The sequence below is a fragment of the Festucalex cinctus genome, chromosome 3 (assembly GCF_051991245.1).
Source record: "Festucalex cinctus isolate MCC-2025b chromosome 3, RoL_Fcin_1.0, whole genome shotgun sequence".
NCBI lineage: Eukaryota > Metazoa > Chordata > Actinopteri > Syngnathiformes > Syngnathidae > Festucalex > Festucalex cinctus.
In genome coordinates this window covers 18,541,866-18,560,712 of record NC_135413.1, presented here as the reverse complement: position 1 = coordinate 18,560,712, position 18,847 = coordinate 18,541,866, and the positions used below count along the sequence as shown (strand labels likewise).

Here is an 18,847-nt window from a genome sequence, read left to right as displayed (position 1 = left end):
GTATATATTCATCTGATAACACCCTAGATGGAAGAAGTGTGTGTTCAAAAGACCTCTCCTTTATAGTTATTAAAATTGTTGACAATTTGCGATGTGCCATATGTAAATCGTCTCTTAGACCATTTAGGGCAGCTGAGACACGGGATCCATTCAATACCCTATTCAGAAGTTGTTTACAATTTAATAAAAATCATTGTAAAATGTTCTGTTTATCTCATAGGTCTTAGCTAATAATTTGTTTCAATAATCAACTAAAAGAAATCAAAAATACATAATAATATGTCCAAATACAAGCATTTTCTTACAGTATTCCCAATTTCTTCTTGTCATTCAAGACTACCAGTTACTAGAGGATATCACAACGGAAAGTGCTAGTAGATGACAGTCCAAGTACCAAATTGCATTGTGTCATGAGCAGCCTGGCTTTGAACTGTTATGTAGCTCAGTGAGTACATGCAAGATATGTTAAATGTGTCCTTTGTCCCACTGCACTTTTTATCTGCAGTAGCACATACTGCTGGCTTGTTCAGCACATCCCTTTTTATTATGAGGACAGATCTGGTTGTGCAAAGGAGAAACAGGTCATTCTGAACCTTTCGACAGAACGCTGATTTATCTGTGGTCATGGAAAACTATTGTAAGAACAAATGGTCCTCAGGGTGGAGTATCTTCTAATGTTACTTTCTTTTCAGTGACTTGTGCAGAGTGTTATAATGCTTCTTTCAAACTCTCACTAGAAACACACTATTGGATAGGCTGTACGTTAGGAAAATGTGCAGTTATTGGTTCTATTTATTTAAAAGGGAAGTAAGACTTTACAGTAATATGACTGACGTAGGGCTGAATATTTGTTTATTTCAGGCGACCCTGTAAACAGCATCAGTATGTATACATTGTTGAAAACAATGTGAAATTCACCAAGTTGTGACTTGTAAAGTTTCGTCTAATGCCAGCGATATGTTATATATGTTGTCTTTGTGGAATTTGAATTAAACTGCAAAATCGACCTGTTTTATTCATCTCAGTGGGGCAGCCATTTTGCCATTTACTGTCAACCGAAAACAAATCACACGAAAGCCCCTTTCAGTGTATCCACACAAGTTTCTTACCGTTTAGGTAGTTCATCCACACAGCGACTCGTTTCGGAGGTGAAACCGATCACTTTTGAAGCCGGGATCCACAGTGGAAGGATTTCAAAACGCGCCCCGTACGTTCCAATATGGACACCATAGCAGGATAGCTACTTCTCCCGTGACTGCGCACGAATCGCCAAACTCTGAACGACAATGGCGGATAGCCGTGTCTTCCTCTTTTTGCGCAACCTCCTTAGCTTGTTTATGCTTTCACAATAAAATGTTTTGCGTGATGTTGTACTTGAATCACCTGTCATTGTCACTTCTCTTGTGTTGTGCTCATCTCACTGATCTGTATATATTACTGGATAGCCGATAGCCCATACACACCATTGCACGCCGTTGAAGCCACAGGGCAGCCATCTTTCTCCTCCCATCTTGCGAGCAGACTACTAAAAGACCCCTTTTCTTTTATCGCTCAGTTGCTACACCCCTGTTGTTAAACCCAAGTACTCTCTCAAATATTCGCTAACTTCGATACTGTAAATGTATAAGGATCGAGAAAGGTTTCTTGGGAGGAGTAATATGGCAGACTCACGACTTCAAAACCGGCTATTTCAGATCCGTGGTTCGTCTTCTTCGTTGATTCTTCTTCTACGCTTTCCATTAACTCCCTGTGGCAGCACTACAGCGCCACTCCAGACTTGGCATATATATTACAGCCATTAAACGTCCTATGCGTCTTCTTTTGGACACTCGCATGTTTTGAGACGGGTCAGTCTGTACAAGATTTGTTTGAGGAACGAAGCTCAGCTTTGCTTCCGTGTAAACAGGGCCTAAGGGCTCAATCACAGCTCACCTATTTTGGTCATGTGACATTCGCAAGCAGCCCATGTTTTATACTTGTTATCATACAAACTAATAAAGACTACATGCATATTTTTGTAGTTTGTACATAATACTGCATATACAACTTGGAATATTACCTTCTTGCTAAAGGACTTTGCTAATATTAACATTAGTGCCAGTGGCAACTATTCTTTTAAAACATATCATGATACTAGACGCATTCTAGTCTTTGACTTCAGTTTGGCAGTGGTTAAAGTCAACCACGGATAAAAGGAAATAGAGGCGGCTTGTTGATATCAACTGGGCCTGTTTGACTGAAATCAAGCACTATTAGTGTCAATTCAAACTCACAGAAGTCAAGAGTTAGGAACCACACACCATCATTAATACAACCGCATGCTGAAAACATGGTTGCTGTTGACAAGAAGCGTGTTGGAATGAGACGGATGGTGTTGGATGTCAGCAGCTTGTATCGAGTGACACTGACATGAGAAAGCTAACAGACAGCGGCCTCGAGGCAGCCGTGTTATCTGCACAAGGCAGTGTCAAAGTTTGAAAGTGCCACAGGCAGACTATTTGGTGTCACTAAACATGCGGCACATTAGTAAGCAGGTTTACCTCAAAATCCCCGTTCTGGCCTTTATCTGTGGTGTTGCATCTTGTTTGAGCTCGCAATGATTTCCGCAGGTACTCGGGCTTCATCCTATGTTCCAAATATATTCATCGTTTTAATAATACAATGAATCATATCCCTTTCATTGTAAATACAGCAAATAAATAAATACAATACCATACCTTTGTTTTAATTGCAGGTACAATAGAACAAAGATGTCTGCACACTGAGACAGCAGCGGCGGTAAGTGAGAAAGTGACCCGACCCTTGGAAGACATCGCCCGTAGGCTGTGTGCAGGTGTGTTACTGCACTGTAACATGAGCTGGCAGAAGTGTATTCATGTCTCTCTTTCAGGCTGTCATGATTAGAGAAGAAGCTCATGCAAGAGCGATCAGGGAATAACAATTACATGCCACTATGTGTGACCAGCATGCACATATACTGCTAAAAAAAATAAAAAATAAAAAAAAGTATTCCCTTAATGGTTTTGATTTTTTTTTTTTTTTTTTTTTTTTTTTTTAGCAGTAATTATATGCATAGGATATACACTGCTCAAAACAATTAAGGGAACACTTTGTTCCTTTTTTTTTTTTTTTAGCAAACTTTTTTAGTATACATACTTGAATTCAAACACCTTTCACATTTTTTCATTTGCCATAAAACCAAAGAACACTGTAAAATATTAATAATAATAATAAATAATGATTTTAGTTGTTTTTTTTTTATTTAAAAAAAACGGTAAATTTCTGGCAGCTGCTGCGCAAAACAAAAAATGCAGTGAAATAACAAAAACTTATTCTTAATTGTTTCTCATAAAAATAGTTTTTTTCCTATAATTATAAAATACAGTTTGCAGATTTTGCCTTATTTTCAGGTTGATTTTAATGTTTAATTAGAAACATTTTAAAACAATTGAATTACATATAGAAATATACTAGGTAAACATATTATAAATAGTAATGCTTAAAAGTATAGAAATGTGATGTCATTAGTTGTATTTAGTGACATGATTTTATGGAATGAGGTTTTATAATTTGTGTTTGATGTAATTTAACAGTATATGACCAAAAAAATAATGACATTCATCTTTCAAAACATGTCAAAAAACTGTTGAAAAACTATGTCTTGGGTTTAAAATTGCAATAATTTATTTCGATAGTTTCTATAGTTCTATAGTTTTTCCACCTTACGAGGCTCTCAAACCACTTTACATCTTGTCTACTCACAAGCTCAGGGATACTAGACGACCATGTAGCCACTATTTTTTATTTATTTATATTTTTTAGATCACATGAAATGTATACTTACAGTATTTGGTAGTGCTGATGCCCCAAAGCATCCGTGAGTCAAATTTTTCGTTTTGCATATTATTCACTCTCTCAAGCTTTCCTCTTTCCCTGTAGCTCATTTGATCTCTTTTCAAAATAAATGTTAATGCAATGTCAATGAATGTTACCATCTAGGACATTATAGTATTTGTAGTTATTTTCAATAATAAAAAAACAGTCAATTAACAAAGAATTTATCATAAAATTGCAATTTTTTATGATTTCATTTCTCAGCAATTTCAGTAACGTTCCGCCACCCAGAGTTTTAAAGTTGCATTTTACAGTTTATTCCCTTAGATAACATATTTGTGCAATTAGGATTCATTTGTGAACATCTTTTAACAATAAATATATGTATTTCGAATGTGTTTTTTGAGTAAAAGAACATAAATATTGTGTGTTTGCACAAATACAGTGATTTCATGTTATTTTACATTCAATATATAAAATCAGTCTTATTTTTGAGAAATAAATATTTTTAAAAATAGAGGGAAAAACCTGTACATTAAAATAAAATAAACATAAAAATTCTGTTATTTTAGGATTTTTTGTTTGTTTGTTTTTTTACAGTGATGGGTTACGTATAGAATGTTGAATGAAATGCATGCTCAAAATGCTCTTAAACATGTCACTCATGCTGAAAAAAAAATCCACAGTACAAGCCAGAGGTTTTGCTGTTTATTTCGACACATACAGTCATGTGTAATTATGTGCTATAATGCAGCCACAGTGACACTGATTGCATATCTGAGAGTATATGGAGCCTCCGAGTCGCTGAGCTTAAACCAGCGATTATGAAAGAGCAAGCGATGTCGCCATGTTGTGGCCTTGGAAAGCCAAACAAAGTGGCACTCAATTTAGCTCCACACAAGCCAGCGAATACCACATGAACCATATTTTACTCTTTCTCATCCAATAACTATCATTATTGTAAACACAATATTGTTAGTTGTGTCGTAATGTCTTAAGTTAATCTTTGTCAGCGCTAACAACTCCTCCCTAATGGTAGTGGATCATTAATAAATGACGACGAAACGATCCTTTTGCCACTTATTACTGCTAACAGTTAGTTTATGGTGACCATGTGAGCACATATTTAATCAAATTAGCTGGAACGTGCCAAATACTGAGCCCTTATTGTTTGATGACAGGTTTTATGAAGTCACCTGAGTGCCAGAAGAAAATGTATGAAAACAGAATACAATGATTGAACAAATGTTTATTTGATACATATTTTCAGCAATTGTGGTTTTGAAACCAAACAAAACTGAGTTTGTTTGTTTGTTTTTTTTAAATGATGTTTTAGTCTATGAGTCCCAGGTCTCCACCCTGTTTTGTTCGGATACCCTTTTAGTGTAGATGGTGCCCATATCTATAATGCATTTGTGTGTTGTGCTTAATGTGACCATCAATGATCTGCTTTAGTTGTACATGAAATGGTTTGGCAGACCTTGAGTTTGACACCTGTGATTATATATTATATTCACATATCCATGTGGTTTACTATAACAGAATTAATAATACAGCCAAAGAAGTGGCACCACTTTATTTTTTATTTTTTAACACACCCCATGGAAGTCACAAATTCAATTCATCAAACCAAACTTTAGCTTACTCTAGTTAAACTAGTGATGGGAAAATGAAGCTTCATGAAGCACTTGCAATATTATTTTAGTTCTCGACATGGTCAAGTCAAGTTTATTTATATAGCCCTTAATCATAAAAGAGTCTCAAAGGGCTTGTTGACAAATATTAACGATATCCCCTGATTGAACCACAAGAGGGCAGGAAAAACTTAAAGGGATACATAAATTTGATATTTTCATTATTTTTCATGTACAATTAGTACCTTTAAAAACACATTTTGCAACTTGATGTTGACTGAAAATGACATCACAAGGGCTCAGGTAACCAATCACAGACCAAACCTAGAAAACAGGTGAGCTGTGATTGGTTACCTGAGCCCTTGTGATGTCATTTTCAGTCGACTGCAAGTTGCAAAATGTGTTTTTAAAGGTACTAATTGTACGTGAAAGATAATGAAAGTATCAAATTAATTATAGACAAAATATTAACTTTTTATTGCTATAATGGGCTAAATAAGTGAAGGATCCCTTAAAAAAAAAAAAAAAAAAACATGAGCAGAAATATAAAAAACCTTGAAAAGTGACCACAAATGTGTGCTCTTGGTTTAAAGAAAAGGTTAAACCAAGTGTGCCATCTAGAGGAGTAAAACAATATCACAAGTGCTTCATGAAGCTTCATTTGTCCATCACTACTGCTGACACGAAGGCCGAATCCACAAAGAATGAACTGCATCCACTAATAATGCCATTAATTGCTCTTCATTTGCACCTCCAGTTTTCTCCGTCTTAACGCCCTATTCACAAAGGACAGTGCTATAATGACCTAGCAAAAAGTTTGACAACTGAGAGCAGTTTAAACGGTGAGTAATTATGGAAGGGAAGACGACATCATTCATTCATTTAGTGTGCATAAAATCGAATATATCGGTGCGATCATTTCCACGGTGAAGATGCCTTTTCTGCGCTACTGCTAGCATTAACAGGCTTCCACATTTACACCAGCTTTCGATATTTGCGTCACTCAAACTGTGTGGAAATTAGCACTGGTTGTTAGTGAATTGTACGTTGCTGAGGCTCATTTGCATAGCGGTGGCAATTTTGCCGCCAAATACAGGGAGTCCGCGAGTTATGTCGGAGTTATGTTCCTATGCTATCGATGTAACCCAGTCCGACTGAAGCCCAAGTCTTTGCCAATGTTTGTCAGTGTCTCCTTTATCTTTTTATGATGTCTGGCTTTGTTTCCATGGTAGTTGCTTTTCTTTTGGGTGGACCAACATTGATAGAAGACGTATCTTTCTTCTTTGGCGCCATGATGTGGAAAAAAAAGGGCGAAAAAAAGACAAAGATACTCCCACAAGTGAACAAGCGCTAGCCCTAGCTAAGGGCTAAATAGTGGACGAGGGGAAAACAGTGCGGGCTATATGGTGGACGAGGAGCCAAAATGGCGGACCGGGTGTAACCGTTGGAAAGTCGAAACGGCTTAGGTCGAGTGTGCCTTAACTCGAGGACTCCCTATATATGCATATTTCCTCATTTAAACGTGAGCTAACACCACCATTACTGGTTAGCGCCACGCAAACTGAGTGGATTCGACCCTATATGTATGACAACACTGACCCCCACCTCTGAGTCCACGTGATCTAGTTTAGACCAGAGACTCACACACAGGAGGGTTGTCCGAGTCCTGACTGTGCATGGAGCTCAGACCCGTGTCCGAATCCTCGTCGTTGACGTTGCAGGTCTTTGACAGACCTCGGGCCTGCTCCACCCAAATACCACTCTTCTGCACCGGCACCACCGCACCCTCACATGCCTTTGCATCATCATCCTCCTCCTCATCATCATCATCTAGTTTGGCCTGATTGAGTTCCATAGTCTCCACTTTGGCCAGTAGGTCCAGCAGTTCAGTCTCTTTGCTCTCCCATAGCGCAAGACTCAGGTCCAAGTCGGACCTCATGCCGTCCAGGTCTGTCTTGAGTCTCAGGCCGATGTAGAGGCTGGTGTTCAGCTGCGTTTTGATCCTCTCCTCCTCCAACGCCACCTCCTCCCCAGACTCCAGCAAAGGAAGAGCAGACAGGCACATTTCCGACATTTTGTCATCGTCTCCTCTCTCCTCCCGCCGCCGTTTCATCCACCTGCGGTTGAGCTCCTCCTGGATCTCGGCGGTGATGCTCTCCATGAGCGCCTCTCGCTCCGTCAGCTCCTCCTGCAGCCTCACGACCTCCTCGCACCAACGCGCGTACTCCTCGAACTGGGCCAGTGCTTCCGGAGAGATTTTGCGCGAACAGTCGTCCGGAAAGGCGGAGGAGTCCTCCATGTATGTGTCCTGCACATAGTTGACCCCGTGTCTCTTCATGCGCTCAAAGTGCACCTTGGACTCGTAGCTGTCAATCTCCTTATCCAGCTCCTTGAGTCTCTGGACCTGCTGGCGGATGGTGTGATCCTGTGAAAGCACCAAATGGACCAAAGTTTCCATCTTCTCCACGGAGCTCTTATCTTTACCAAGTGTTTGCTCTTTCTTTTTGTTCATCTTATCCAACTTTCGGAAGGCCTTCCTCACAATGCGCCTCTGTCTCTCCTGGGACAAGTTGGTGGCTGCGGCGGGCCAGCAGGTCCTAGCGGGGGCCCTTATCACCCCGCCGGGACCCCAATTCTCCCGGCTCTGGACCACACGAGCCTCAGCACTCCGGGGCCCGTTGTTGGGAAGTGATGCGTCATTTTTGACCAGGACAAAGCGGACGTTCTCCTGCTCGTCCCCCCAGGCGCTCCAGAGTCGGAGGATTTTGGTCTTGTTGGGTAAAATCCTCTCAAAGCCTCTCCATTTCTCCACCACGCAATAGGACTGCAGGGGTCCGGACAGCATCCCAGCTGAGGCACCTTGCCGCAGGTTCTGGTCCTCCAGCAGGACTTGGACCACATCAGTGCATGTGGTCCTCTTAGTCAGCCCGGAGACCAGCTTCTCTTCTCGGCAGACCCAAACAGAGACTTTCCCTTCTTCTGGATCCATTTCACTCACTTTAAGTAATTCCGGATAGCCTGTTTACTTTTTTAAATTAATCTTTGGGTTTCAAACTCCAGTTTAATAGAAAAGTAAAATACAAAAGTCCAAAAGTGAACACTGAAAGGACAAAAGAGTGTCAGAGCTCATATTGAAAGTGATTCCATCCATTTCTTGTCCGCCGTCGACTTCGCGCGGTTTTCTCCCGCTGCGTGGACATCGTGTCCACTCTGTCCCCGGCAGAAAAAAAGCACAGCGGAGAAGAGCAGGAGAGCGTGCCTGCCTGTGTTGGGACAGGCTGCGTGTGCGTGGGAGAGAAGAGGAGGCGACTGGAAGCTTTGGGACACGCCCCCCTCTAGTCCTCTCTTCCTCCTCCTCCTCTTCCTCCTCGCTCACGTGCACAAATATAAAACACAAAACAAATTTATCAGGTTTTATTTAGGTAGTAACTGAATTCAGACGTAAAATTTGTTGTTCTGTTGTTATTTGCTTCCTAATATACATGTTAACAATTCTGTTTCGGCCTCACATTTATAAGCTTTAGGGTTTAAATCTCAGTTCTTCTTAAAAAAAAAAAAATGTTAAGTCAATTAAACACCACGAAATTTTATACATTAATATGCAAAGGAGTTTAACATATTTGTTCGTCTAAATTCAGTAAGACAATTGTCGATTACAACAAAAATGTCTACAAAATGTAAATAAATAAATAAATAAATAAACATACAATTAGGGATTTTACAACTGAGACTTCATTGAGAAAAAAAAGGCATTTAACAGATTCAACAGCGTTTCTTATTATGAATTAATTTGATAATGTTGAATATTGATATTAATTCCAGTAGAAACAACGACACAAATCTGGAGAAAATCTGGAAAATTGTTGTTTGTGACTAAAAATCTTGGCAAAAATGCCCAAGTTAATTAAATATTAACCTAATTAAATACAGTATTCCAAATTTGTATGAGTTTTTAGGGTGTTTTAGAGACAAAACAAAACAAAATTGTTTAGTTGTCACACAGTTAAAGAATAAATGATGGTTCATGTTTGGGTGGGTCGCCTCCGCCCCCTCAAAAAAAACAAAAAACTCTTAAGTTAATTCAAGAGGTACAAAAGGTCACCACTAGCTCAAAGGACCACATGAGTAACTCATGGGCATGTTCTAAAAATAGCTTACCAGTGAGATGACAAGTGTTCTTTGTGTTGTGATTCTGAAAAAAGGAAATACAGTCTTCCCTCGCTATAACGTGGTTCACTTTTCGCGGTCTTACTGTATCGCAGATTTTTTTTTAAGTGCAATTTTGCATTTTTTTTTTTACAGTAATATACCCATTTTATAAAATTTATGAAGGTTTGAACATTGTCAATGTTTGAACAAGAGAGAAATGTGAGAACATGTAAATGCCTCAATGAGAAAAGTGTATAAATTTTGCGGTCGGGGATTTTAGAGCCTTAAAACATTTATAAGAGTTGTAAAACATAAAGCTAACTACTTCGCGGATTTCATTTATTGCGGGTATTTTTTGGAACCTAACCCCAGCGGAAAACGAGGGAACACTGTAATAATTTAAAAAAAACTGTACCACTTGAGCTGCACGCAACATTTGTTATTGCCATTTCTTTTAAAATCAAATATACACTGGTGTAAATTTGGAAATTAAAAATAAAAAATAAAAAGAGGAAAAAATGATGAGATGATTTTCATGTAATAATCATTTACATTCAACTTTTGGAGAATAAATGTCTAATACCCAAGACGAAAAAAAAAAGGTTGGGAACCACTTATTAAGTATATCACTGGCGTCGGTTTGAGACCTACATGTCATGACATGGATGAAAGTTTTTCATTTGTTTGGATTTGTTTTCATGGTCTTCCAATTGTAAATTAATGCATTGTGTTTTGATCAGGGGCGGCACGGTGGTGACTGGTTAGCACGTCGCCTCCCAGTTCTGAGGACTCCGGTTCGAGTCCAGGCTTCGGCCATTCCTGGGTGGAGTATGCATGTTCTCCCCGTGCCTGCGTGGGTCTTCTCCGGGTACTCCGGTCTCCTCCCACATTCCAAAGACATGCATGGCAGGTTAATTGGGCGCTCCGAATTGTCCCTAGGTGTGCTTGTGAGTGTGGATGGTTGTTCGTCTCTGTGTGCCCTGCGATTGGCTGGCAACTAGTCCAGGGTTTCCCCTGCCTACTGCCCAGAGCCAGCTGAGATAGGCGCCAGCACCCCCCGCGACCCTTGTAAGCGGTCAAGAAAATGGATGGATGGATGTTTTGATCAGTGGTGAATTTGGAAGCCATATTGGAAGACTGATTTGGGTGTACAGTATACGCGTTATCCTTTCTTTTAACTATTTCAGGCTTAAATATGGGTGAGGAATCTTATGAAAGAATTTATCTCACAAAAGAGCATTTGTGTGTGAGATAGATTAATACCGCGTGTGATTAATCTGTTTTTCTCTGAATCTCTACTTTTAAGAATCCGTGAGGTTTGTTGGGAGATAAATGCTCAGAAAAGCATCCATGATCACGTTTCACACAAATACACACGGGTAGAAGTGTATGGACACAAAAGTAGATTTGATAAGGAAGATTTGTTGATACTCAGAGTGCGTCTGGAATGTGAGATAACGCAGACTATATTTTCTCATCTTTGAACTCATTTCCTGTGAGGTCACTATAACCACACCAGGATCGCCTACAGACAGACGGTGCCAAAAATATCCTTATGTTTTCTCTAATTAGCAGTAATAGTGAGGTCAATCTCAAATAAGTCACTAAAAGGAATGAGTGAGCGCATTTGAGATGTTTTCCATTTCTATCCATTGCACGGAATTGACAGTGCAGTTCCAGGAAGGTTTTGAACTTATTGTCTGGCTCCCTCCAGTGTTCATAAATGAAATTACATTGTACACGCCAAGACCCACATAGCCACCTATCCCTGATCCATCTCTAGACTACTTGTATTAGCAAAAAGAATGATTTTGATATAAAATACTATTATATTAGCCATACACTTAATACGGTAGCCTATTACAGTACATGAATACAAGTGACAGTATTTAATTCCCAGTACGTTTTGCATATACAGAATGAATACTGAAATGAAAACACCATTTAGAACTGACCATTTATTTGAAAGTGAATAGCATATACATACAAAGTCTCTACAAAGCTAGAAAATATCTAACATACTTTAGAGCCATGAGGGGAAAACGTTACAAAGCAAAGATCAGACCCTGTGTGACCCAACTGACACACCACTGGTGTTTGATTCTTCTACATGTACAAGTACTCTTCACAAAGTAGGGTGGAAATTAGAATATCAAAGATATACACAACATCTGTAATAAACGTTATTGTCACCTTTATACAAAGCACCTTAAAAAAAATCTCCCGTTACTCAACGGGAAGCAAATATTCAAGGCCATTTGGGAACTTATTGTATTTCTGTGCCATGTATGTGCCAAAATATCCTAAAACAACATTAACAACACACAACAATCAGTCAACTGCTACAACACAATGACTATAAGACACTGAACATTAAACATGAGTCTAATATTGGATGATGTGTAATAAGAAATGCCTTATTCTCTGAATAACTGTCGGACGCTGACCAAAAAAAAAAAAAAAAAATCGCATTTAAAGGAATGTAGTGATAAAGACACTTTAGTTTCCAGTCAAAGGCACTTCATCCCATTTAACATGACAACCAGCAAACATCACCTGCTACAGTGCACAGCTTTTGGTTTCTGTTTCATAAATGCATTTCTTTATTAATAGTGAGGAACCAAAGAGGAATGAAGGTACAGTTCTGCCTTTGGGTGTTTAATGTGCACTAGTCAACAACTAAGAAATATAGCTTTAAAATGAATGCTGTTAACTGTGTTTGTTGATGCTTATAGGTGTTGTCTTTCCTTGTGTAAAGCACATTTAGTTGCCTTGTGTATGAAATTAACCTGGCAATAGCCAGATGAATATCCATCTGGTACCGCTCCACAGAAATTTCATCGGGAAAAGGCGGGACATTCTGTACAATAATTCGAGCTGATTGGATGATGCGACATTCTACACATTTGTTTTAACCAATCACGGTCACGGGTGAAAACGTCATCTTCGTTTATGTCGAAGGGGGGGAAAGCACAAACATCTTAACAGCCAGAAATGTACGAAGCGCCTCTCGCTGTTCAACATTCAACAAGGAAACGGTGAGGAATTCTGCGAGAACAGAATGAATTGTAGCGTCCAATCGTCCATGTTAGGTGTGTTTGTTAGCTCCGGCGTCTGCGCTTAGCTTCCTGGTTTCATCAAAGTTGGATATCCCGCCCCCAAACACAATGTCGCTCTGTGATTGGTCCGAACCACCAGTGATCGTGAACGGCGGATATCAGCGGGAGTGGTACAAGATGGTATTCTCCGGAGTTTGTGAACTCACAAATACCGCGAGAATTCATCTTGCGAGAGCAAGGTTAGTATGAAATGTGCTATACAAATAAACTTGCCTTTAAAAAAAGCGGCACATGAGCTGTCATGATCAATTTGAACATTACCACACATTCTCTCTCTAAACACATAAGCTGTTTCACACGCGTTAAAGCTCAACTAAGCTGGTTGTAGTCAACTGAACGACATATTTGGAGGGACATCATCTATCGGTTTTGTTTTTCTTAAACAATCTAAAACGTTCTCCCATCTTGTACATCATGAGCAACTGTGTTATATATAGTTTATAAAATTCACAGTGCTTTCCAAAAGATCCTTTACGACATATTTCACACAGTCAATACATCTAAATCAGTGCTGTTCCACAAAAAAATGTACCTGAATTCTATCATTTTGCTTATAATTTCTTATTAACATACATTTTAGATAATGTTCCTGACAATAAAATATTGTTTATATATATTCTATTCATAATAATTTCCCAAAGTTTAGAGGCTATTTTTTTTTATTTCCTTGAAGAAAAGATACAAAATGGTAGAAAAATTTGATTATTTTCTTTGGGACAAACGTTTTTTTTTTTTTGTGCAAGACTGCAGCTCACACAATTTAACATTGCTATCTGTACAAAACCAAATTTGTACTGTTATTTCCTCTAATATGAACGTTATATGGTTATTGTTGATGTTACACAGGGTCTGATCTTACACGCACACGCACATTCTCAGGTAGTGATGAATATTTGATTTTGTCTTTTTTTTTTTTTTTCAAGTAGGTAAGCAACACAAAATTAGAAAATAAGTGACATTAAATGGAGATGTGACATCATGAAAACTCTGCCAGGTCTCATCTGATCTGACGACATATGTGGTTGAATTGAAATTTGTCTCCCTTTTGGTTGTGACGATGCAGGAATTTTTCTTCCCAAAGGACCTCAAATGTCAAATTGGCATACCATAAAAAGGCCACACGTGTAAGTGTGTGTGTACGTGTGTTTGTATTATTCCTTGATAAGACGATAAATGTGGTGCTGCGCTCCGTGCTCGTTGTTTGACACTTCAAACACGCAGGCCATGCACAGCAAGGTCTCCTGAGTGTCCCTGTTGCTCACCACCTAAAAACGCCCAAATATGAAAAATCATCCAAAATGTTGCCCCTCGTCAGAAACGACGTTGCACATACTGTGTCGTATGCTCACCAGCAGAATAGTGAAGTTCTCCAGTACGCTGTTCATCATGTATTTCTCGGGCAGGTGTTTGAGTTTGTGGATGAAGTTGATCATGTATTCACACATGGGAGAGCGGCTGATTCGGTAGACAAAACGCCCGTTCTCAAACCTGCCGTACTCCGTCTGAGGGAAGAGAGAAGACACTTGTTAAGATATTAACATATGTCAACGAAAATGTAAGAAAATACAGACTCACCTCCACCTTTTCGACGACCTGCTTTCCGAAAGAGCAGACCTTGGTGGAGCAGGTGATAGTCATGTTCTCTGAGCTCTCATTGTGGCTCGTGACGCCATAGAAGGCTGCTGGGTCTTCTTGTACGCTGTAATTTAGGTCAGCCTGCCAAAATGGAGGCAAAAAAGAAGAATGTAGAAACAGCTGACATTTATGTATTAAGGGTTTACAAAGGGAGAGCTCAAATCAAAATGCAGGACTAATAGCGCCCTCTGCTGGCTGTCACTGTCCTACAGGAATTTATTATTAATTTATAGTAGAATAGAATACATTTGCATCATCAAGCTACTTTAACTCATTTGCTCCCAGCCATTTTCACAGAAGCAATCCCATTCGCTCCCGGCTGTTTTACTGAATTTTGACTGATTTTGCAAGGCCCACAGAATATTGTGTTCTATTGCTATAAAAACATGGAACCTATCAAAAGAAAGATTAAAGTGTCTTCTTTCATCAGGAAAATAAGTATATTTCTATCTGTTTCCGTTTTGCAGCAATTGGCATTAGAATATAGCTAAATTTCATCAATTTTCACAAATCTATTCAAAATTGTGAGTAACTGATCTTTTTTTCAATATAGCCCTGGTTGATTTCCTTTGCTCTGCTGCCACCTGCTGGTCGTTTGTGTAATAACTACCATTTCTGCAACACATTCCGGTTCAGGTGCTAACATGTACAGTATAATATGGGCATGGGCTTGTTTAAACATGCAGTCAATATATATTGATTCTTGTTTAACTGCATAAGCAAATGCATTCTCAAATGGAAATCTCATAGTACTGTCTAATATGTACTATACTTGATCTCATCCGCTGATTTTGGTATTTACGAGTTAAATACGCTGTTGTGAGCATTCATATTAGCAACTCACGTTTTAATTGTGATACTGTATGTATTTTACAGGAAGAATACTTCAACATGAATGAAGCACAATAGACAATAGAAACTGAGACGATGGCAGAAAAACAATTCCGTAAATAAGAATTCAATTTGACCTTGGAGATACCGCGGAATCAATTCAGAATTTTGCAGTGTACACGACCAATCATGGTTCAGTTTACTAACCAAACCCAGAAAGCAGCTGCGCCATGATTGGTCGTTACCTACTTCCTCTGCACAGGTGATGTCATTATCAGTCGACAACAAGTAGAAAAATTACTTTTTAAAAGGTATTAATTGCACATGAAAAATAATTAAGTCATCAAATTTATTCTGGACAAAATATTAACTTTTTACTGCTGAAACTGGTTCAATGTGTCAAGTATCCCTTTAAAATACAGTGTGTGTAATTGGAAATAGTGTAGAACAGCACTTATCATCCTGTGACATTTTTGTTGTTGACGCTTAGAAATGACCTTTTAACATCTGCTGTATCCCTCAGTGGAGATGGAGCAACACAGGAGTCAGGAGGTGAGCAGGTGTTCAAACAACGCCAGTGTGCCTTCACCACTTCCGTATCCCAGGTGAAAAGACATCACACATATAGAACATACACACACCCTCACACCTGTCAACACAAGTCCTAATGGAAAACTATACCGGTTGGCTTTCAATATCTCACAAAAGTGAGTACATCCCACACTTTTATGCAGATATTTAATTATATATTTTCATGGGACAACATTGAAGAAACAGCACTTTGACTTAGTTGTCTCGGGAATCAAGATGGAGGAAACCACAAATGTGTGTAGCGTGTGCGTCAAGTCCAACTCAAGTTATGCGCTCACCCAAAACTTGATGAGATAGAAAGCGTTTTGAGGGCCCTTGGAAAACAGCTCCTTAAGGCCACCCTTCTTCTCTGGGAACTTGTCGTAGATCTGCCTGATGTCCACACACTCCAGCAGGGGGTCGCTGTAGCTCGGATTGCTCTGATTGATGTGCACAAACAGGTGCTTGTTGTACTGAGGACGGGAGAATAATCAACAAATCAGATGACAATGAGAACAGTGACTTGTGACTTAAGCAACAATGTTTTGTCTTTTCTGAGATTTGAATAGAAAATGACAGCAATTGCACAAATGCAGTAGAATAGCATAATTTATGCCAACCAAGATGCATCAACATTTTGAAAAATGTTATCGACAAAACATCCTTCCAATTGATGAACTCAGAAACATTGCTAACAACTTGTGATTCAGATTGATTGAGCTGTAAAGTAGCTCAGGAATTTAGTTCAATTAAATTCACACAACCACACACTTTACAGAAGGTTATCTTAACTATCTAAGCTTTAATCCTTAATTTAAAAAAAAAAATAGTATAAATGCACGTACACGTGTCCTACAAGTTCTCAATCATGTCCATGCTTGTTGCCTTCTGAAATATTGCGTGCAGTAAAGACTTAAACAAAGAAAAATCAACAAGATGAATGCCAGCTGTCAGCGTGTGCAAGGCAGAAAAATGTCATTGAATCCACAGTGTGGCAGCATGAAAGATAGACTGAAGAGACTGCGCTTTAACAAGGTTAGTCATACGTGGAGACACACAATGGAGGCTAACGCAGGCTATCTGTCATCCGCGTGCGTGCGTGTGCGTGGGTGTGTTTGTGTGGTACTGACTGCTTCTTGGTCTCGTTGGGTTTCCAGGAATGATGAGAACTCCACCAGTCTTAGTTTAGTGGTGCCGATAGAGCGACCCTGCCACGCTGGCTCTCTGTGGGGCTCGGCTGCAGGACGCTCGTAACCTGAACGCACACGCACACACTTACTGTAAGCGATGTCATCATAAAATTCTGACTTATTGTTTTACTGCCACACGTTATCAAAAAAAAAACAGCTCGTTGCAACATGGCCCTGGCTGATCTCTTATACTCTGCTGCCACCTGCTGGCCGATTTCAAGCATGTTTTTGATTCCACACCCCATTGACCACTTAGACGTTGCACTGCCCATTGATTAAAAACAAACAAACAAACACACAAACAAACAAAACTAGATGACGTCATTTAACGTTTATGGCGGCATACGTCATGATTTTACTAAACGTTATTAAACGTTTTTGGCGGTCAAAGAGTTAAAAATTACAAATGAACAAGAATTAAACAAAAAGTGAGGATCCCGTCCTTAAATAATATTTCATCACTGTTGATAACCTCAAACAGAATTGAGATCTCTAATCCAGTGCAGTGATGTTATTGTGATCTGTGGCATGTTATTTCATTTATTTATTTATTTTTAATAGCAATGATGATTTCTATTATTCTACAGACTGATTTACTGTATCATTTTTTCTCTTTCCATCAGTTGCTTTCGTTGCAATTGTTCGTTTTATGTAAACATATCCCAGAACCAAAAGCTAACTTTCGTTTTATCATTCCATTGTGATACTGCGTTGCAATTTATATTTATGCATCTCTGTCAGTTTCATTGTTGTTTGTTTATTGAACATATAAACCAGCAACAGAAATACTGAAATGAAAATAAAATGATTTCAAAGAAAAGTTGTTGTTTTTTTTAACGTACATAGTCATCAGCACAGTTTACATGTTCAAAAGGGAGTAGGAAGAAATAAAAAAAATGCTCGAGTCCTACCCCCTTGATCAGTTTTTTACTTCTTCCTACTCCCTTTTGAACATGTAAACTGACTTACTGACTTTCATTCTGCTATTTTTCATCTGTTTGTTCATGTTGCTGTTAAGTAAGACATTGTGATGGCTAATTAGCCCTTTCAAAACTGGTGGAAATGCAAGGTTTCTTACGGTCAACTGTTCTGTAAAAAGAAAGAATGCTGACGTAATTTTTTCACTCACCATTTTGCTGCCATGCTACTTTTTCTGGCTTGTAAATTTGTAAATCTGACTCTATGGACAGTGCCTCACCAGCCATGAGCCTCACCACGTTATAATAATGTACGGAACGAAAACCAGCTGATTACCCGCACATTTTGTAGGCTTAAATTGATCATTACAAGGAGACAGATTAACCCACTTTATTCTACTCAAGACCTTCCCCACAAGGCAAGCCTCATGGTGACCCAGCCCAATCAAAAACTACTCTGTGGAGAAGCAGAGGCCTAAAGAGCAAGGAAGAGGACCACCTGTTCGCTTCAGACAAAAGAGATAATTGCCGCGTGGTTCCTCTCACCTGTGATTGTGGTAGTCCCCGCTGTCTGCACTGAGTAGGCTTGCTGCGAGAACGGCTTGATGCTGAGAGAAAGAGGCAGACAGAAAGGGCAGCATTAAGACTGAAAGGACACAAGACACAGCATGGCCAGTCACATTGTACCTGCATTGTACTGAAAAGGGATTACGGTGTGTTCTGTGACTTGGAGGAACACTTGCACAAACGCAAGAGGTCAAGAGGGTCTAAAAGCTAAAAAAGGCTTCTTTTCATATATCCTCATGACTATTATGCAGTCATGTGACTTCAAACTTGAACTCGACATGAGGATTATGCTTGGAGATAGGAGGGTCAAATTTAAAGTGCACTAAACTTGAATCGTCTGTTCCAAGTAAGAGAAGCACTTTTCGCAAATGAGTAACGTGGATGATTATATTGTGACTGTG

At 39.1% G+C, this 18,847-nt stretch overlaps 2 protein-coding genes across 3 annotated transcripts in view; both read right to left on the bottom strand.

The window, feature by feature from the left end:
* Positions 1–5,851: 5,851 nt before the first annotated feature.
* Positions 5,852–8,736, bottom strand: LOC144015912 (ras association domain-containing protein 10-like). The gene has a single exon (XM_077516385.1). The coding sequence runs from the start codon at positions 8,455–8,457 to the stop codon at positions 7,096–7,098; it is 1,362 nt and encodes a 453-aa protein (XP_077372511.1). The 5' UTR covers positions 8,458–8,736; the 3' UTR covers positions 5,852–7,095.
* A 2,824-nt stretch (positions 8,737–11,560) lies between these two features.
* LOC144015911 (transcriptional enhancer factor TEF-1-like) overlaps positions 11,561–18,847 on the bottom strand; it is a 54,304-nt gene continuing 47,017 nt past the window's right edge. For both annotated transcript variants that reach the window (XM_077516383.1, XM_077516382.1), the window contains exons 7-12: positions 18,426–18,487; positions 16,903–17,027; positions 16,072–16,245; positions 14,312–14,452; positions 14,086–14,238; positions 11,561–14,001 (exon numbers count right to left, since the gene is read on the bottom strand). In XM_077516383.1, coding sequence (XP_077372509.1) covers positions 13,888–14,001; positions 14,086–14,238; positions 14,312–14,452; positions 16,072–16,245; positions 16,903–17,027; positions 18,426–18,487 — 769 coding nt within the window. In that variant the 3' untranslated portion in view covers positions 11,561–13,887. The remainder of the gene's footprint in view (positions 14,002–14,085; positions 14,239–14,311; positions 14,453–16,071; positions 16,246–16,902; positions 17,028–18,425; positions 18,488–18,847) is intronic.

What these genes read in the sequence shown, in the direction of transcription:
- LOC144015912 (XM_077516385.1), bottom strand. Translation starts at nt 8,457, where the DNA reads ATGGATCCAGAAGAAGGGAAAGTCTCTGTTTGGGTCTGCCGAGAAGAG.